Consider the following 18,460-nt stretch of genomic DNA (forward strand, 5'->3'; position numbering starts at 1 on the left):
CCTAATGAACAGTTTCACCTGTATATTTATTTTTTAATATTTATTTATTCTGGCTATGCCTCGTGGGACCTTCAGTCTTCTGTTGCAGCATGTGGGATCTAGTTCCCTGACCAGGGATTGAACCTGGGGCCCCTGCATTAGAAGCCTGGTCTTAGCCACTGGACCACCAGGGAAGTCCCGCATCTGCATATTTATACCAAATGTCCCAAACCTACCCTTCTCCCTTCCACCCAGAAGTGCCTCTTCCTCTCTCTTCTGTTGTTACTTTGCTCATTAGTTCTGGAAGTCAAGCGGAGAATCAAGTTTGCTTTTCCCTTCAAACTTATTTCTCAATTTTGTTTGCAACTCAGTATAGGGTATTGCAAGGGCCCTAGGTTGGAAGGCAATCCAGGGTCCTAGTCCCAGCCCCACCGCGGCTTTCTGGATGGCTTGTGGACAAGTCAGTGAACTTTTTGAACTTGTTGCATCTCATATAATAGGACCAGCAACCACTTATCAAAAAAGCTTACAGGCCAAGTGCTGTGATCAGGGTGATCTATACGCTATCTCACGAACCTTAGGATGTAGAGTGTATAATTTTTCCAGTTTAGAGAAAAAGAAGCTCAGAAAGTGTAAGGTATTCATGATCAAGAGCAGGGGTGGGCTCGAACCAGCTCTAACTGTAACTCCAGAATCCATTCTTTCCATTACACCGTAGGGCGCATTCTGTCCACGCCGAAGGCAGCCAGGCTTCACCCTCCTGAGGGGAATGTTTGCTCACCGATGCACGCAGCCTACGACCGTCGGAGGTTAAGCTCGCTGCCGCGAGCCACATTCCAAGCTCCAGAGAAGGCTGCCGGACTTCCTTCTTCCGCCGCACAGCGCTCCTAGAGGGTGGCTCCGCCCCCTAATCTGATTGGCTGTCGGGAGTGAGGCCGTGCTTGGGGATTGGCTGCCCGGCGACCAGGACTGACGTGGCGGGGCCGGCGTGTGGGTCCACCTGGGCTGCGGACCTAACCCACCGAGGCGGCGGGACCCTCGTTGGTGGTGCAGCAGGGAAGCGTGAGCCGCCACCATGCCGCTGGAGCTGGAGCTGTGTCCTGGGCGCTGGGTGGGCGGGCAGCACCCATGTTTTATCATTGCCGAGATCGGCCAGAACCACCAGGGCGATCTGGACGTGGCCAAGCGCATGATCCGCATGGCTAAGGTGAGGGGACAGTCTAGACAACTCGGGCACTAGCCCGGGGGCGGGGGCGGGGTAGGGAAGGGCCTGGAGGAAGAGCGGCCTGTGCAGGGGTGGGGCGGGGCTGCGCAGAGCCCGAATCATCCTCGCTCTGCCTCTCGGTGCCCTGCGTCCGGCCTGGCGTCCAGCTCTCCAGGTCCAGTTCCAAATGTTTCGAATCCTGTTCTGCATCCCTTTCCCACCCTCCTGATTTCTTTGCATCACTACAGTTGCCCCCTAACCCGACCTCTCTCGCCCCTTGCTGGTGGCAGAATGATCTTTCTGAAACACAAACTTGATGAGCCTTCAGTGGCTATGCACTGCCACTGTAGAGTCGAAACCCTTTAATAAAGTCTTCAAGACCTTAATGACCTGACCTCTTCCAGCCTATCATTTTTTAAATCTCTGACATTTTCTGCGACAGTGAATTACTTCCGGGAAGTTCCTGAAAGTTGCTGCTGTCTCTCTCATATGCCATTCCTTGTAATTACTTCATAGAATTTTGAGAATAAAATAAAGATAAGATGTAAAGCTCTTAGTACAGTACTTGGCAAATAGGACTCAATACACGTTAGCTGTTAGTGATATGATGTTAATGAATGCTCATGCTCCCTCTTCTCTTGGATGCTTTCTCCAACTCCAACTCCAACCAGAGTTGGGTTCCTGTAATTTTTCCCATGGCATTGCATTGTCACTGTCTGTTTAAACTCACTCTGTTAGACTGTGAATGCTCTGGAGGGGGGACCTGTCACATTCTACATTGTGAACCCAGTTCCCAGCATAAGATCTGCACTATGAGTCCTTGGTTTAGAGGTAGTTCACGAAATCTTTTTTTTCCTTTCACTTCCCTTCAGCCAGTGCTGTTCTGTCATTTGTGATTAGGTTTTCTTTTACTTTTTGAGGACTAACTCTGCTTTTATGGAACAGAATCATAAAGATACTTTATTTTGGGACTTCACTGGCAGCCCAGTGGTTAAGACTCTGCTTCTACTGTAGGGTATGTGAATTTGATCCCTGGTTGGAAAACGAAGATCCTAGGTGCCACGTGGCCAAAAAAAAGAAATACTTTTATTTTAAAATTTTATTTATTTTTTCATTGAAGTATAATTGATTTGCAATAATATTAGTTTCAGGTATGCAACAGTGATTCAACGTTTTTATAGATTATACTCCTCCATTTAAAGTTATTGCAAAATAATAGTTATATTTCCCTGTGCTGTATAGTATATATCCTTGTTGCTCATTTATTTTATACATAGTAGATGGTACTTCTTAATCCCACACCCCTTTCTTGCCCATCACTCCTTCCTTCTCCCCACTAGTATCCATTTGTTTGTTCTCTAGATCTGTGAGTCTGTTTGAAACCTAAGTGTCCATCAACAACGAATGGATAAAGATATAGTACATATGCACAATGGAATATTATTCAGCCATAAAAAAGAGTGAAATTCTGTCATTTACAATGATGTGAATGGACCTGGAGGATATTATGCTTAGTGAAATAAATCAGAGAAAAACAAATACTGTATGTTATCACTTATGGGCAAAATCTAAAAAGTAAAATATGCTTTTAAAGAGGAACAATTGTTAACATTTTTGAATGCTTACTGGGTCAGGTGCCTTAAAATGCACCATCTAACTTTCAAATTTGATGCAAAGGGTGTGTTTAAGACTTATTTGGTAGTTTGCTTTTTTGCCAGTAGAGAAGCAATAAAAGCTTGAACAAAGAAACCATCGGCAGTAGGGTAAAACAGGGACAGTGATTGTGTTTTCTGAACCTGGAGTTGACCGTAGCATTAAACAGATACAGAAGGGTATCTCGTTTAGGAAAGAAGCGGAGAAAAGAAGGGGGGGAACCTTTCTGTCCTCCCAGTACCATTGTTGTCATGTGGGATGTGGTAGAACTTTACCTGATCTCTTATCATTAGAACTTTCTGCTGTTTTACTTCACTTTACTACTTCCTATAAAGGGAGGGTTTGCCTAGATGGAAACGAGCTTTGTAACTTGCCTGAGGCCAACTCGAGAAGAAAGGAGGGGAGCATTGCGCTCTGAAGACCATGTCGTGCAGCCTCCAGGAAAGCCCTCTGGCAGCCACCTCTGCCAGAGAGTCTCTGCACAGTTTTGGTCAGGTCCCTGTAGGCCTTGGGATCTGTATCCAGACAATGAGGACTCTGTCGTCCAAGGTCACTTTCAGGTCTAATGTTCTTTGAACTTCTTTCTAGAATTAAGTTCTGACCACGCCGTTTTGTGACTTTGCCAAGTGAAAGTGATGCTCTCAGCACAGACATTTCTGGAGCCCAGGTTGCCAGCAACATGAAGACCTGTGTGTCTCCAGCAGTGTCCGTGAGCTGAGACTTGAGAGAGTTTTCCTGAATCTTTCTACTGAGTGGTTTTAAAAAAACAATTTTGAGAACTTGGAGGCTGACTGGCAATAAAATTATAGCTTTTATAGTCAGACAATCCAGCTTTTATATTATAGCTTCTGTTCGGTAAAGCCGGGGCATTTCTAAATATTTTTTGCTTGCCGTTGCCCCAGAACCTCTTGTTCAAACAAGATGCCATACAGAAACCACATGTGCAAAACAGCTAACAGCCACCCCCATCAGGGAGTCCTCAAGTTATAGACCTTGGAGCTGTCCCACATGGCCATTTGTACAGATAGAGAAACTGAGGCCAGAGACAGGGAGTGACTTATCCAGGAGGGTCAGAGTTAAGGCAGATTCTTTTCCCCCTAAATTCTGGTCCAGTGCTCATATCCTCTGCTGAGTTATACAACTTAAAATCTTGATTGTTTGATTAATTATTTTTAATATTATAATGTAAAGTTCCCCCCCCCCCACTTTTTTTTCTTTTTTTTACAACTTAAGAGGGAAAAACAGAGGGGAAGCCCTATCCCCAGCCTTTTCTTCTTTTGAGACTTCCTTACTTCTCTTGTTTCTGTTTTTTTGGAGTTCTTAAGAACTCTGTCATTCAATGTTGGCATTTGTTTGTTTGTTAAATTTTTGTTCATTTACTCATTTGTTTGGCTGCATCAAGTCTTAGTTCCTGAGCCTGAGTGAGAGAATGAGTGGTCTTAGTTGCGGCATGCAGGATCTTTTAGTTTTGAGGTATGTGGAATCTTTAGTTGTGGTAGGTGGGATCTAGTTCCCTGACTGGGGATTGAACCCTGGCTCCCTGCATCTGGAGCATGGAGTCTTAGCCACTGGACCAGCAGGGAAGTCTCCTTGATGTTGTTTATAAAGATAATGGTTTAATAGCAGTTGCCCCAACATTTCTCTTCTCTCTGAGAGCCCTTGACCGAAAATTAAAGGAACCCTAACATGTGTTGCAGGAGTGTGGGGCCGATTGCGCCAAGTTCCAGAAGAGTGAGCTGGAGTATAAGTTCAATCGGAAAGCCTTGGAGAGGCCGTACACCTCGAAGCATTCCTGGGGGAAGACATACGGGGAGCACAAACGCCATCTGGAGTTCAGCCATGCCCAGTACAAAGAGCTGCAGAAATATGCCGAGGAGGTTGGCATCTTCTTCACTGCCTCTGGCATGGATGAGGTGAGCCCTCTGCCATTTTAGCAGACCTAGGGGACAACAGGTGGCCTGGTGTCTTTGACTTCAAGCCAGCTCCAGGCCTTGCTCACTTTAGACTGTTTCGTGTTTTCTGAGCTAGAGCTTCCCATAACGTTGACCAGGTAAATGTCCAACTAAACAGGAGGCCGGGGGGATTGGAGGCCCAGTGAGATTTGGAGGAAAGAGAACTATGGTTTTCAAAACAGGCTGTCTCTGGGAGTAGGGGGCAACCACCCTGGAAAGCCAGAGTCCCTGAAGCCCCTTGGAGACCCCACTGGGCCAGTTTGCTGCCAGTGGAAAGTGGCCTAGACTCAGAATCAGGAAACTGCAGTCCTAGCAGGAGTCCTCCTGTTGCCAAGTGGCTGTGGGTGATCTGGGTGGGGCGACGCTGCATCTCCCAGAAGGGAGTGGCTCCCCGGATGGCCATGCCCACATCCTGGAAGAGTCTAGCTGGTGCCAGGTCTCAGGTTCCGTCTGCTCTGTGACCTGCCTCAAGACTCCTTCGTGAGCTCTTTTTTCAAATATAAAAAAATTTAGTTATATGAATAATGTCACAGAAAGTTTAGAAAACAGGAAAAAGAGAAAAACTGACTCATAATCTCTACACGGCAGCTCTCTGTACATATTTCCTCCTGAACTTGTTTTATATGCATATTTTATTACCTGGTTGCTATATTTGTGAATGTTTAGTTCTGTGTTTGCTTTTTCCGGTTAATATTATACCACAGCTTTTACCCATATCCTGGTTTTCTTTCTCAGCTTTATTGAGCTATAATTGACATGTAATTCTCCATATCTTTTGCTGAAAGTTATTAATGGTGGTATAGTATTTCTTTTGAGAATTTATAATGTATGTGACTATTTCTTTATGTTTGAACATGAGGTTACTTTCAGCTTTTTGTGCTTTTAAATGACGCTGAGATGACCATCTTTCTGTGTTTTGAGTTGTTTCCTTAGGATAACTTTGCAGAAACGGATCAGTAGACGAAACTTAACATTTTTAAGGCTCTCGGCTTGTGATTCTTTTAGTCAGCTAGGTTATTTGAAGAGACTCCAGTTCCTTCTGTAGGCCTCTGACCTCTTGTGTTACTGCCCCAACCCTAAGCTGTGTCCGTAAGTTAAGTCAAAAGAAGCGTCACTCTAGTCTAGACCATTAGTAGAGTAAAAAAGGAGGGGAAGCAGAGCACCTAGACGTCTGGGAAACTTGACAAGTTCAGGCATCAGTTCTGTAGCCCAGATTCATTCTTTAATTGACAGCATTCATAAGCATGACATTCTTCAGATCTAGTGATTCATCTAATAATCATAATTTCCTACATCTGAATTCGATGTTATAGTTGATGAAGCATCTTCACTTACAGTAGCATATCTTATCCCTACTATGTCCCATTTTACAGATAAAGAAACGGAGGCTCCAGGGGCTAGAACGTCTATGTGATGTCGCACAGTTGGGAAATGGGTCTTGAGGGCAGATCTGACACCTTTCTGGGATCCCCCAGCGGCCACCTGGGTGCTGGTCCAGGCATGTGCAGCTTCCCAGAGCTCAGCAGAGCCTTTGGGCTTCTCCCTGTTCTTCACCGCCCTCCATGTTGGTGGCTAGAGAGTCTTGGACCCACCTTGCCCCCAGGACAAGGGGACAGATTTTTTTCTTTTTTTTTTTTTTAGCCTCGTCATGTGGCTTGCAGGACCTCATTTCCAACCAGGGACTGAACCTGGGCCAGGGCAGTGAAAGTGCCAAATTCTAATCACTAGACTACCAGGGAATTCCCAGGGATAGGTTTTTTAATAACAGCTTTATTGACACATCATACACTCAATTAATTTTAGAACATTTTTATCACCCAAAAGGAAGCCCTATACCTGTTAGCTGTCATTCCTCAATTCCTTCAATTCTCCCAGCCCCGCTGCTGCTAAGTCACGTCAGTCGTGTCCGACTCTGTGTGACCCCATAGACGGCAGCCCACCAGGCTCCCCCGTCCCTGGGATTCTCCAGGCAAGAACACTGGAGTGGGTTGCCATTTCCTTCTCCAATGCACGAAAGTGAAAAGTGAAAGTGAAGTCGCTCAGTCGTGTCCGACTCTTAGCGACCCCATGGACTGCAGCCCACCAGGCTCCTCCGTCCATGGGATTCTCCAGGCAACAGTACTGGAGTGGGGTGCCATTGCCTTCTCCGCTCCCAGCCCTAGGCAACTTCTAATCTGCTGTCTGTCTCTATAGATTTGCCTTTTCTGGACACTGTATATAAAAAGAATCAGACAGTATGTGGTCCTTTGGGTATATATATATATTTATGGTAACTCAGTGTTTAACTTTTTTGAGGACCTGCCAGACTTTCTGAAAGTGGCTGCACCATTTTACGTCCCAGCAGCCATGGTGAGGTTTCTGCCTCTCATTCCTGGGAAGTCCGGGTGGAGGTTGTTTACTTTCTTCGTGCTTCTGTGTCTTCAGCTGGGCTCATCTCGCAGGGCCGTGGTGAGGACTAAGTGTGATCGCCCACAGAAGGTGAAGCGCTCAGCCACGTTAGTTACAGCTGAGGAGGCGGCCCGGGCCGAGGGTCAGGAAGTCCAGGTCCTGGCCCTGCTCCGCTGAGATCATCTCCATGTGCGCTTGGCGAGTCGCTGCCCACCCTGAGGCCTCCATTTCCTTTGACGTGTGAGGACGCTGCCATCCACAGGCTCTCCCCGCTCTCTTGTCCCGAGTCAGCGCAGAATCTGGCAGGGACACTCAGGCGGCTGGGACCCGGAGTGAGGACTTCCCTGTTCAGGCTGTTTCCGGACACCCGCGCGCCCGGATGTGGGCTCCAAAGGGAAAGCCTGGCCTCTGCTTGCGGCTGGGCCGCCGCTGCTCAGGCAGTCACTTCTGTAGGTCTTCTGCTGCTGGTGGCTTTGAGGCTAAGAGTCGGGAGCAGCAGGGGAAGGAGAGGAGGCTGGGCGCTGGTGACTGGCCCTGCCTCTTGCTTTCCCAGGAAGCCGTTTGGTGTCAAGTTGAGCTCTGCAGCCGCCCTCTGAGCTCAGGTGCTGCGAGTGCGGGCTGGTCATGCAGCCTTTGGGTCACAGGTGTCCATGCGTGAAAGGGAGGTGATCAGGATGCCCACCCCTCAGCTGCAGTGAGGGCCTGGCGAGATGGACCAGGGGCTTGCAAGATGTGTACCCGTGACTGCTAGCTGTTGGTGCTTAGAATCCTTTTCTCTGCTTCACGCTTAACGGGGCAGGGAGTCTTCCCTGTCCTAGGAGTGCCGCTCGCTCCCCACTGGTGTCCGACAGACCAGGGCACAGGCAGCGAGGAGAAAGGTGTTCTTTGTTGTTTTAGGTTTGTTGGTTTACTTTTGCTGGGCCGGGTCTCTGCTGATGTGACGGGCCTTCTCTAGTCGCGGAAAGCAGGGGCTGCCCTTCCGCGCTGTGCGAGGGCTTCCCGCAGCGGCATGCTTAAGGGCCTTTGCCAGAGTGCCCTTTGCTTTCCCTGCCAGGGCCCTTTTCGCTGAAGCAGCAAGTCCTGTCTACCCGGCTGTCGGAGGTGGGTTGGTCCCTTGTTCCGTGTCTGCCTGGCGAGTCGTTCTGAGAATTACCCACCCCGACCCCTCATGGACTGCAGGCGTGTACTGAGTGCCGTCCCGGGGCGTTCCTTGCGGGCTGAGGGAAGGTTAAGGCATGGTGCAACTTTATGAAGGCCCAGAAAATACCCGGGCACCTGGTCAGAAGCTGCACAGAGGCCTGTGGAACTCGACTGCAATGCGCAGAGTGCCTTTGGTCGAAATGGAGAGTTCTATTGAGAGAGCAGATGGGAGCCATGACGTAGAGGCGGCCCTTGGCGGACCCGTCCCGGCAGAGCCGCCCTCCCCTCCTCGTGCCTGCCTCCGCGGTGCCCGCCCTCCTTCCTCCAGCACCCCTGCTCCAGGGCACCCCTGCCTGCCTTGTGGTGTACTCTGGCTGGGCTGAGGGCCGGCCGGGCCTTTTTGGCTCCATGCTTCCCCGCCTCATCCTCTCCTCAGCCTGGGCAAGCCCTCCGGCACCGGTTCTCCCGGCTCATCATCATAGCTGCGGAAATCAGGGGAGTGGAAGCAGCTGTAGAAAACCCCCCAGCTCCACTCCTGTCTTTTCTGTTACCCCTTAGATCAGCAGGCTCCCATATTTCTCATGGGGTACATTGTGCAAAGGGGGTTCCTCATTAATTCATTAATTTAGAGTCAAAGTCCCTTCCCCAAATAAACAAAAGTTCTGTGCTGAATTAAGTGTGGGAAAGACTAGGAGTAAAATAGCCAGAGGAGTGTATTCACTAGGCCCCTCCAAGGTGAGGCCATGCAATGCAGCGCTGCACCCGAGCCAGTTTGCTGGGAGGACCCTCTGCTCCGTGTTTAGCCCAGCTGGATGCCCAGGGAGGGTCATACTCGATGGAGTTCCTTTCAGACCAGGCTCAGAAAGCCCTGGTGATATGGGGCAGAGGAGAGGAGAAGTTATGAGGCTGCCTGGCTGCCTTTTATCGATATCCCGTAGACGGAAGGGGGACTGAAAGCAGCAAAGACAGAGGAAGCCAGGAAGTCCACAGAGAGAAAGGCAGCCACTGGCGCTGACCCAGCCTGACGAGGCCTGGGCCCAGTAATACTTCCAGATAACTACTGAAACTGGCACCCTTTGCAGAAGAGATTAATCCAAGATGCCAGTTTTCTAAGTGGCCACGAGGTGGGGCTGGCTCCCTAGGAAGGCTGCAAGAAACCAGCTGCATCTTTCTCTGCCAACAGAAATTTACCCCTTTGCTCGCTTGAAAATTGTAGAGCTCCATGCATATTTTCCTGGAGAAGGAAAGGGCAACCCACTCCAGTATTTTTGCCTGGAAAATCCCATGGACAGAGGAGCCTGGCAGGCTACAGTCCATGGAGTCGCAAAGGGTCAGACACGACTGAGTGACTTCACTTTATGCAGATTTTACAATCAGCATAGGTAAACTTTTGCAAAGCATTTTTGCTACATTTGGCCCCTCCTTGCCCCTCCGCGCCCTGCGCCTCTCCTGATTGGGCTCATCCATCTCTTTACGCCCCCGGGGACTCCGATCATGAGCCATGCTCTCACAAAGTAGAGCGTCAGAGACGGAATTTTGCGTAGGATTTTCCCTCTTAAAATGGAAAACACTCTCTTCATCTGCCAGACAGAGTGGGGAGAGTGGGGACACTAGACTTTACTCAGTAAATATGTTTGAAACAAATGCTTTTCAGTTTCATCTTAGGGCTGGTTAATAGTGTGAGAGACACATACACAGGAGAGAATGACAGCAAACTGTGGAAGGGAGGAGAGAGACAAGCAAGACATAAAGCAGAGGGGAGGAGGTGGCGGCAGCTTAGCGCCTTGGAGGTGAGTGGCGCTTCAGCCATCCTGGAAGGTGTCTCCTAGACAGAGGAGAGTGCCGTCTGCCCCTGGCCTGTTCACTGGCTGCTTAGTCACCGTATGTCTCTCCAGCAGCGCTGCTGCTGCTGCTGAGTCGCTTCAGTCGTGTCCGACTCTGTGCGACCCCATAGACGGCAGCCCACCAGGCTCCCCCATCCCTGGGATTCTCCAGGCAAGAACACTGGAGTGAGTTGCCATTTCCTTCTCCAATGCATGAAAGTGAAAGGTGAAAGTGAAGTTGCTCAGTCGTGTTGGACTCAGCGACCCCATGGACTGCAGCCCACCAGGCCCCTCTGTCCATGGGATTTTCCAGGCAAGAGGACTGGAGTGGGGTGCCATTGCCTTCTCCTCCAGCATCTCTAGCCCCTACTTATTAGAGGAAACTGATTCTCTGAGTGAGGCCAGCGATTAGAGTAGCTCATCATCTGCTGGGAAGATGGAAGAAAGCTCAGGCAATAATGGTTTGATTCAAAGAACCTGCTGGCAGAATGACCTCATACTGTTCCTTACTACCCCTGAACCCTTTGGACTTCCATGCCAGTAACCTTGCTCCTTGCTAATCTGTTTCACAGAGCAGTAACACTGGTATTACTGAGGAACTTACAAGAAACGCAGACTCTTGGGCCCCACTCTAGATCAGTAGAGTCAGAACTTGCATTTCATCTGTCCAAGACCCATGGCAGGTTCGTGTGCCTGTGTTAAAGTGTGAGAAGCACTGACCTAGCTAATCAAGTCTTCCAAACTTACTTCTGAGACTTGGCCAGCATTTTAAGGTAGATGGAACTTAGACACTGGGAAATATTCCAAGGCATTGACTCTCCCTGCTTCTGATTTTCAACTTCAATTAAAAAAAAAACAGTAATGAAAAGTAATTTGGGAGGTTTTGGTAATTGAGATTTTACTCTTAAAACTTGTGGTCCACTAATTCTTTCAGCAGGTGTTTGCTGACATTTGCCAATTTCCTGAGGGTTATTGATGAAGCCCAGATAAGGATGGTGAAGGGCCCTAGAGAGGTAGCCTCAAACAGTCAGGTTGGTTTTTTTTTTCTGTGGGCAGCATAATTTGAGGTCTGAAAGGGCTTGGGTTTGATGGGCCCTGCCAGCCGTGGATCAATGGCCCAGCCCTGACACACTTCACTTCTTCTACTTTTGGCAAGGATTGAAATGGCCTCTTTTCCCGGCCGTTGGGTCCTGAGGCGAGGATAAGGCTGCTGAGGGACACTCCCTTTCTCAGTGCCTACTTGTCTGAGTCAAGATTAGGTCATGACCCTTCTTGTTTGTTCACTGGGCCTAGGCCCCTGGGGAAAGAAGGTCTGGCTAGGGGTCTGATTCTTTTCCAGATTTTCATAGAAAGTGTGCGCCAGGGTGCAGTGTTTGTTGGACAGATGGATGGGTGGGATATGAGTGAAGGAATGTTTGAATTTGAATAAAATGACTGATAACTGATCTGTGTCTGCTTTCAAGTTGCTGGGGAAGAGAAGGTGTTTCTATTTGTAGGTGGCTCCTCGCCTGTCTTGAGGACGGTGATTTTGAAACGTGGTGAATGTGAACTCCCTCTTTGACTTTTGTAGATGGCAGTTGAGTTTCTGCATGAACTGAATGTTCCCTTTTTCAAAGTTGGATCTGGGGACACCAACAATTTCCCGTATCTGGAAAAGACAGCCAAAAAAGGTGAGTGTTCAATTTTCGTCATACAATCTGAGTCTAGACTTTTTGTGTTTTTACACCATTGGTAATAACCCACTAAAGGAGTCTCCTGAAGACAGATTTTTCCAGTCAGCATATACTCCCACTTTTTCATGTGCTGACTTGAGAGAAATGAAAGATATACAGTTTTTATAAGAATTTTTAAAGATTTCTTTTTTTTGATGTGGACCATATTTTAAAAGTCTTTATTGAATTTGTTGCAGTATTGCTTCTTTTTTATGTTTCAGTTTTTGGGCCATGGGGCATGTGGGATCTTACTTCCTTGACCAGGGATCGAACCCACACCCCCTGCATAGGAAGGTGAAACCTTAAGCCCTGGACCACTAGGGAAGTCCCCATAAGAATTTTTAAATGAAAATTATTTTTAATTTCTAATAAAATATTGATATAAAATGAAGGCTATGACAGGATAAATGAAACGCCTTAGAGGCAGCTCTGCCTTTGAGAAGTACTCTCTCGGTATGTTGGAACATCCAGCCTCTGCACATCAGAACTTGTACAGTGGTTCCACGTGAGTGATCTCATGTGGGCCTGAGTCAGTACTGGGGCTGAAGCAGGTCATATGATGATGCTTTCTACTTACTTCATAGCCGAGGATCTGAGACCACACAGGTAGGACGTGGCAGCTCGGGGCCTCACCCTCCTGAATCTGGGGCATGCTCACCCTACCACGCAGTGCAGCCTCTTAATACAATGAGATGCTCATCCTTCTCTAAAGAGTGTCAGATCCCTCTTCATTTGGTTCACTTTGCTGCACAATAATGTTGTGGGGTAAAGGGAGTCTACGTTTCCGGTGGTTGAGGACAGAAACCCACCAACCTCACCTGTGTTCCCCCACTGTGTAAGAGCTGTTTGAATGATGAGAGCATCAGCGGGGGTGTGCTTAAGGGAGAGTCAGGACCCCTGAAAATAAGGTGATGATGGTACTGGTGTTGGGTCCTTCAGGCCGCCCGATGGTCATCTCTAGTGGGATGCAGTCCATGGACACCATGAAGCAAGTCTATCAGATTGTGAAGCCCCTCAACCCCAACTTCTGCTTCCTGCAGTGCACCAGTGCCTACCCCCTGCAGCCTGAGGACGTCAACCTGCGTGTCATCTCGGTGAGCGTAAGGAGGGCGCCTGTCTGCCCGGGTCACTGGCTGTGGGAAGGATGCAGCCAAAACTAACCAGCCTTGACATGCTTTGTCACTGGGACCTCCTTCCAGTGTTCTGGCCTGGAGAATTCCACGGACTGCATAGCCCATGGGGTCACAAAGAGTCAGACATGACTGAGCGACTTTCACTTTCACTTGATAGTCTTGCTGTTCCAGAATCAAATTAGAACCAACTATGGAGTTAAGCAGTCAGATACATTCTAAAGATTTTAAATTTTCTTAACACCAATCTTAATGTCTCTCATTATAACATTTAAGGTGGAGTCTTTCGGGGTTTTATTTTTTTTTGTTTTTTGTTTTTTTGTCGTTTTAAGGTGGAGTCTTTGTAATTGTCCATATACATTTTCTTTACCTGTGTGTATTGGCCATTGGGGTCCCTTTTCTGCGAATTGCTGGCTTTTCTCTTTTCTTCATGAGTGGTGGATTTGTTTTTGTAAGATGTACATAAAATTTGCCATCTTAGTGATTTTTTGGTGTCTAGTTCAGGGGCACTAGGAGCGTTCACACTGCTATGCTACCATCGCTTCGTCCATCTGAAGAACTCTTTCCCATCTCAGAGTCGCATCACATTCTATGCTCACTAACACTGCCATCCCCCACCCTGCCAGCCCCTGGCAGCTGTCATTTTAGTTTCTGTCTCTATGAACTTGACTACTCTAGGTTTCTCAAATAAATGGAATCATACGGTATTTGTCCTTCTGTGTCCATCTGCTTTCACTTCGCATAATGTCTTCAAGGTTCATCCATGTTCTAGCATGTATTAGCATCTCATTCCTTTTTAAAGCTGAATAATATTTCACTGTATGTGTATACCACTTATGGTTTATCCGTTCATCTGTTGATGGACATCTGGGATGGTTCCACCCTTTTGGCTATTGTGAATGATGCTGACACGAATGTTGGTGTGCAAATATTCACTTTTCTTCACACTGAATTGTAGGAGACCTTCTTGAAACTTCTGGTTTTTCCTGTTCTGTTATTTACCAGCTCTCTGATTCTTTCAGTACAGTATTTGACATTCTGAGGTTTTCTCCCCCTGATTATGTAAGCTTTTATACATTTTTCTAGAGAGTCTTTCATATTTAACTTTTAAAAAAGTAATCTTTTTTTGAAATGACACGGCTGTCTTTTTAACTAAAGTTTTAGTCCCTCCCAGTTTTGTAGTCTTTTCTCCATTCCTAGCTCATCTCTAAATCATATTATTTTTAAAATTAAAACATGATTTAAGAAAAAAAACTCAGCCCTGATGTATATAACATAGAAAGTGAACATCCTGTATAATCCCATCCCACAGAGATTACCGTAATTGACAGTTTAGTGTGTGTGTGATGCCAAATATTTCCCTCGGTTTTCTTCCTTTGTGAAGCGCAGTCGTTTCCCTTCCACCGTCCCCCCTCACCTCCCTGGTTGCTCGTGTCCTTTCTCCTGAGAGCAGGGCATGACCAGAGCTGAACTGCCAGCCTGCTGCCCACCCCTGCCAGCCCAGCCCAGTCCATCACAGCAGCGTGGGTGCTCCAGCCTGCAGCCTGCCCTTCCTCGCCCATCACACACCCTTGGGCCTGGTTCCTGAGGCCTTTGCCCCTCAGCCGCCCTAACCTTTTATTAACTCCCATCTGGGTCTTTCTGCTGCACTTAAGCGTTCTGGTGACCCTCCCTGACAAGGCTCCCTCGACTTAGCACGTCTTTTGTTCCATCCAGTGAATTATAGATAGCCAATTAATTAATTATTTAACACTTCCACCGAAGGATTGAGATTGGGCTGTTTGTATCACTGACGCTGATCTTTGTGCATGTAGTGCGTTTGCTCTCAGCAGCTCAGCCTGATTAAATGTGCCAGATGCTTTCTGCGTGAGTGGAGGCATTCGGGTACAGTTCCGGTGTTATTCCTGGTGGTTTGCGATGTGTTCCTGATAAGAGCAGCCAGTGGCTTTGAGCCTTCACACTGTGCTGAGCGCCCTCCGCGCGCTCACAGCAGCTCCCACTCGGCTCCCGTCATCCCCAGGAGAGGCTCCGAGAGCCTCAGAGACTTCCTGGAGCCTCACAGATAGTGAGTGGCTGAACGGGGCCTCAGGTCCATCAGCCTGACTCTGGATTGTATGTGGAAAGCACCACTGTTTAACTTTCTTTTCCTTTTTCTATTTTAAAGGAATACCAGAAGCTCTTTCCTGACATCCCCATAGGGTATTCTGGGCATGAGACTGGCACGGCAATATCTGTGGCCGCAGTGGCTCTGGGTGCCAAGGTCTTGGAGCGTCACATCACTTTGGACAAGACCTGGAAGGGGAGTGACCACGCAGCCTCGCTGGAGCCTGGAGAGCTGGCCGAGCTGGTGCGGTCCGTGCGCCTCGTGGAGAGGGCGCTGGGCTCCCCGACCAAGCAGCTGCTCCCCTGTGAGATGGCCTGCAATGAGAAGGTGGGCTCTGCCGGCCCGCCGGCTGCCAGCGCTGAGAGGAGCTGTGGGGGCTTCCCCGAGAGGCCGTGGGAACCAGCCCCGCCTGTGCCCACAACGGTGGGGTGATGCAGGGATGTTGCTGCGAGCCTCTGAGGTTTTTGGAGTTCTTGTTAGCAGCGGGAGGAATGTATTGAAGGAACTTTAGCTGTTCCTCTGGTTCCCAGGCATCATATTATGGTTTTCCATTAAGTCTCTGAAGCCTGTGGCCCCAGCGCTCAAGACCTTGGTGGTGTGTGGGGCCTCATGAGGCATGCGGAGGTTGAGTCTGGGGTCCCACACTGTAGGTAATCCTAGAGGCATGTTCAGGTGGAGGGTTCCATGAGGCAGGGGGAGGAGGGCTGTGATAAGTCGAGGAATCCCGAAGCACGGGGAGACACTGGAAGCTGGGGCAAGGGTTCTCACGGGCTTGCTGGGGGATGATGCATACATTCCCCTGGGAGCCCTTTGAGCCAGCTGTGTAGCATTAACCTTCAGGCGGAGTGGACGGGGGGAGGCCAGCACACTCCGCCTGGAACAGGGGCCGTGGGGCGTTCTGGAAGCCAGGGCCTAGACCTGGCTCAGCCTCTGAATCGGGGCTGCGAGGGGAGCAGGCACTCCTCCGATGCTGCGGGCTGTTTGGGCCGAAGCCGAGATCCCACACCAGGCCTGTTCCGGGAGGGTTGTCTTTTATTCCAGTGGGGCCTACTTGCTGCTCTCAAAGATGTATATACACCGGAAACTTAAAATAACGGTAAAAAGAAACTAACTGCCTTATAGGAGAAGAGAGGAGCAAGCTGGCTCAGAAACTGGAATAAGTTTCAGCAGCTGCGCACTGAATTTGGTTCTGAGCATCCTGGCTCCGTGGGTAGACAGTGAGACACCACAAGACACAACATCTGACAATCATTGGCTATCAGACCTTCCAGAATGGGTTCCTTGGCCCTCACCTGGAAGATGCAGAGTTAGATACTTTGTGGGACAGCATTTATAGACCAGACCTTAGAGATGCTGGCTCTGAGCTTCACGTCCCCATTCCCCTCGTTGCCCATCCTGTCTGCCCCTTCCTAAGAGGCCCCCTTCCATGATTGTCTCGTGAGCCCTCCGTATTCCTGTTGTACTGAACGAGGAGGCCGTAAGGTTTGTGTCCGTTGAGCCGCGGGCCAGGGGTCAGGAATCCCAGGTTCTCCTCTTGGCTCCTTGCGACCTTGGCCAGCTTACCCGCCCTCCGTAGACCTCCGTTTCCTTGTGTTTAAAATGTGATACTGAACTGGATGATGACAAAAGTAATCACCATCTTTACTGACCAAGTCTGTGTTCCAGGTAGATTACGGGCATCATCATCACAAATCCTTATAGTCGTCCCACGGGATAGAGGCACTGTTATTTCCTGTTTTACAGAGACTGTCAGCCACGCCTTGTCCCCAGGTGCCTGGGATTCGGGTCTTGCTCTCTTTGGCTACATAACCTGAGTCCTTGATTGTAAAGGCCACCCCTCTGAGTCTGAGTCCACCCCACACTGGCCAAGACCCTGCTGTGCGTGAGCTATTGTTCTAGGCACCGAAGGGGAAAACAGACTCCCTGCTTTCCAGGCACCTCGTATGAGAACACTGGTCAGGGACCCTGGGGATCAAAGACCATGCGCTAGTTACTTGTGTGGCTGGCACTGAATCTTACATTTCATCCACAGCTGGGCAAGTCTGTGGTGGCCAAAGTGAAAATCCCAGAAGGCAGCATTCTGACACTGGACATGCTCACTGTGAAGGTGGGGGAGCCCAAAGGTTACCCTCCCGAAGACATCTTTAGCCTGGTGGGCAAGAAGGTCCTGGTCACTGTGGAAGAAGACGACACCATCATGGAAGAATTGATAGAGAATCATGGGAAAAAAATCAGGTCTTAAAATAAAGTGCCATTCTCTGAATTCTGAATTGCCTTGCTGGTACCATCAGGTGCATTTGCGTGAGGTGGGCAGGACTGCTGGTCACTGGGGATCCCCAGACAGCAGACATTTCGGGGCCAGGCCCTGGGTCAAGCCCATTGGAGAGATACAAGGGGCAAATATAGGCAGCCTCTGCCTCAGGTTGGCTGGCCCAGAAGGTGCAGTGGGCTCAGAAGCTTCTCATCATTGCCCATTGCAGTGCAGAGGGGTGAACGCTGGCTGCATGGGCCCTTCCTTTCAGCCTGCCTTCTTCCGGCCTGCAAAGCCAACCCTAATGACCCCAAATGTCCCTTCCTTCCGGCTCTCTTCCCTTATCTCCTGCCTGCCCTGGGGTTGAATCCAATTAGCTGTATAGTGATCACTTGGCATTAGAGAAGAAGGTGTTGGGCAAAGTGTCTTACAGGCAGAGGAATGAGCAGAGAGGGAAACGGCATTTATTTCTTCTTTCAACAAGTGTGGAGGGCTTGCCACGGGCCAGGCCCTGCTCTGTGGCCTGAGGATGCAGGACTTCCGTTCTGATGGGGATGAATGCTTCATTAACCAGCAGCACAGGAAGTAAACCAGTGTTAGGTGACACGTGCAGTGAGGCATGTGAGGGAGATGGGGCTCGGCGTGTTTGCAGCTTGTGGTGACTTGTACGTATGCCGGTGATGCTAAAATCAGCCTTTCCATGATCTGCAGTGAAATTACACCCAGCTAACAAAGTAGCCTCAGTGCTGGGCTTTATTGAACTACAGCATGAACCTTTCACAGGCATTCCGTATCATCTTCCTCTTTGAACCAATACTGAGATTATTCTCAGATTCTTAGTCTTTGTTCGTATTTATTTGACCTGGTTACTGTGACTCGTGTTTCAGAGAGTGTCTTGGAGTCTCTCTTCAAATATGTGAATTTGCCTTCTGAAGGTTCTTTACTTGTGAAGATAGGGCCTCCCTCTCCTGTGGGTCCCAAAACAGTTTCTGGAAAGGTACCTACCTGTGTTTGTATGTGTGGGTGGGGTGGGGTGGGACTCTTGGGTCACACGAGAATCCATAAAATTGACATGCTGAGAGCTACAGTGTGACCGCATCCATTTCTGGCTGCTGTTTACTCCT

General features: G+C 48.9%; 1 protein-coding gene across 1 annotated transcript; it reads left to right on the forward strand.

Moving 5' to 3' along the window:
• The first annotated feature begins 941 nt into the window (after positions 1–941).
• On the forward strand, positions 942–17,348 carry NANS (N-acetylneuraminate synthase). The gene is made up of 6 exons (XM_061132556.1): positions 942–1,186; positions 4,534–4,749; positions 11,710–11,809; positions 12,791–12,945; positions 15,146–15,412; positions 17,118–17,348. The coding sequence occupies exons 1-6, from the start codon at positions 1,055–1,057 to the stop codon at positions 17,325–17,327; spliced, it is 1,080 nt and encodes a 359-aa protein (XP_060988539.1). The 5' UTR covers positions 942–1,054; the 3' UTR covers positions 17,328–17,348.
• Positions 17,349–18,460: the final 1,112 nt, after the last annotated feature.

The sequence above is a fragment of the Dama dama genome, chromosome 29 (genome assembly GCF_033118175.1).
Source record: "Dama dama isolate Ldn47 chromosome 29, ASM3311817v1, whole genome shotgun sequence".
Lineage (NCBI taxonomy): Eukaryota > Metazoa > Chordata > Mammalia > Artiodactyla > Cervidae > Dama > Dama dama.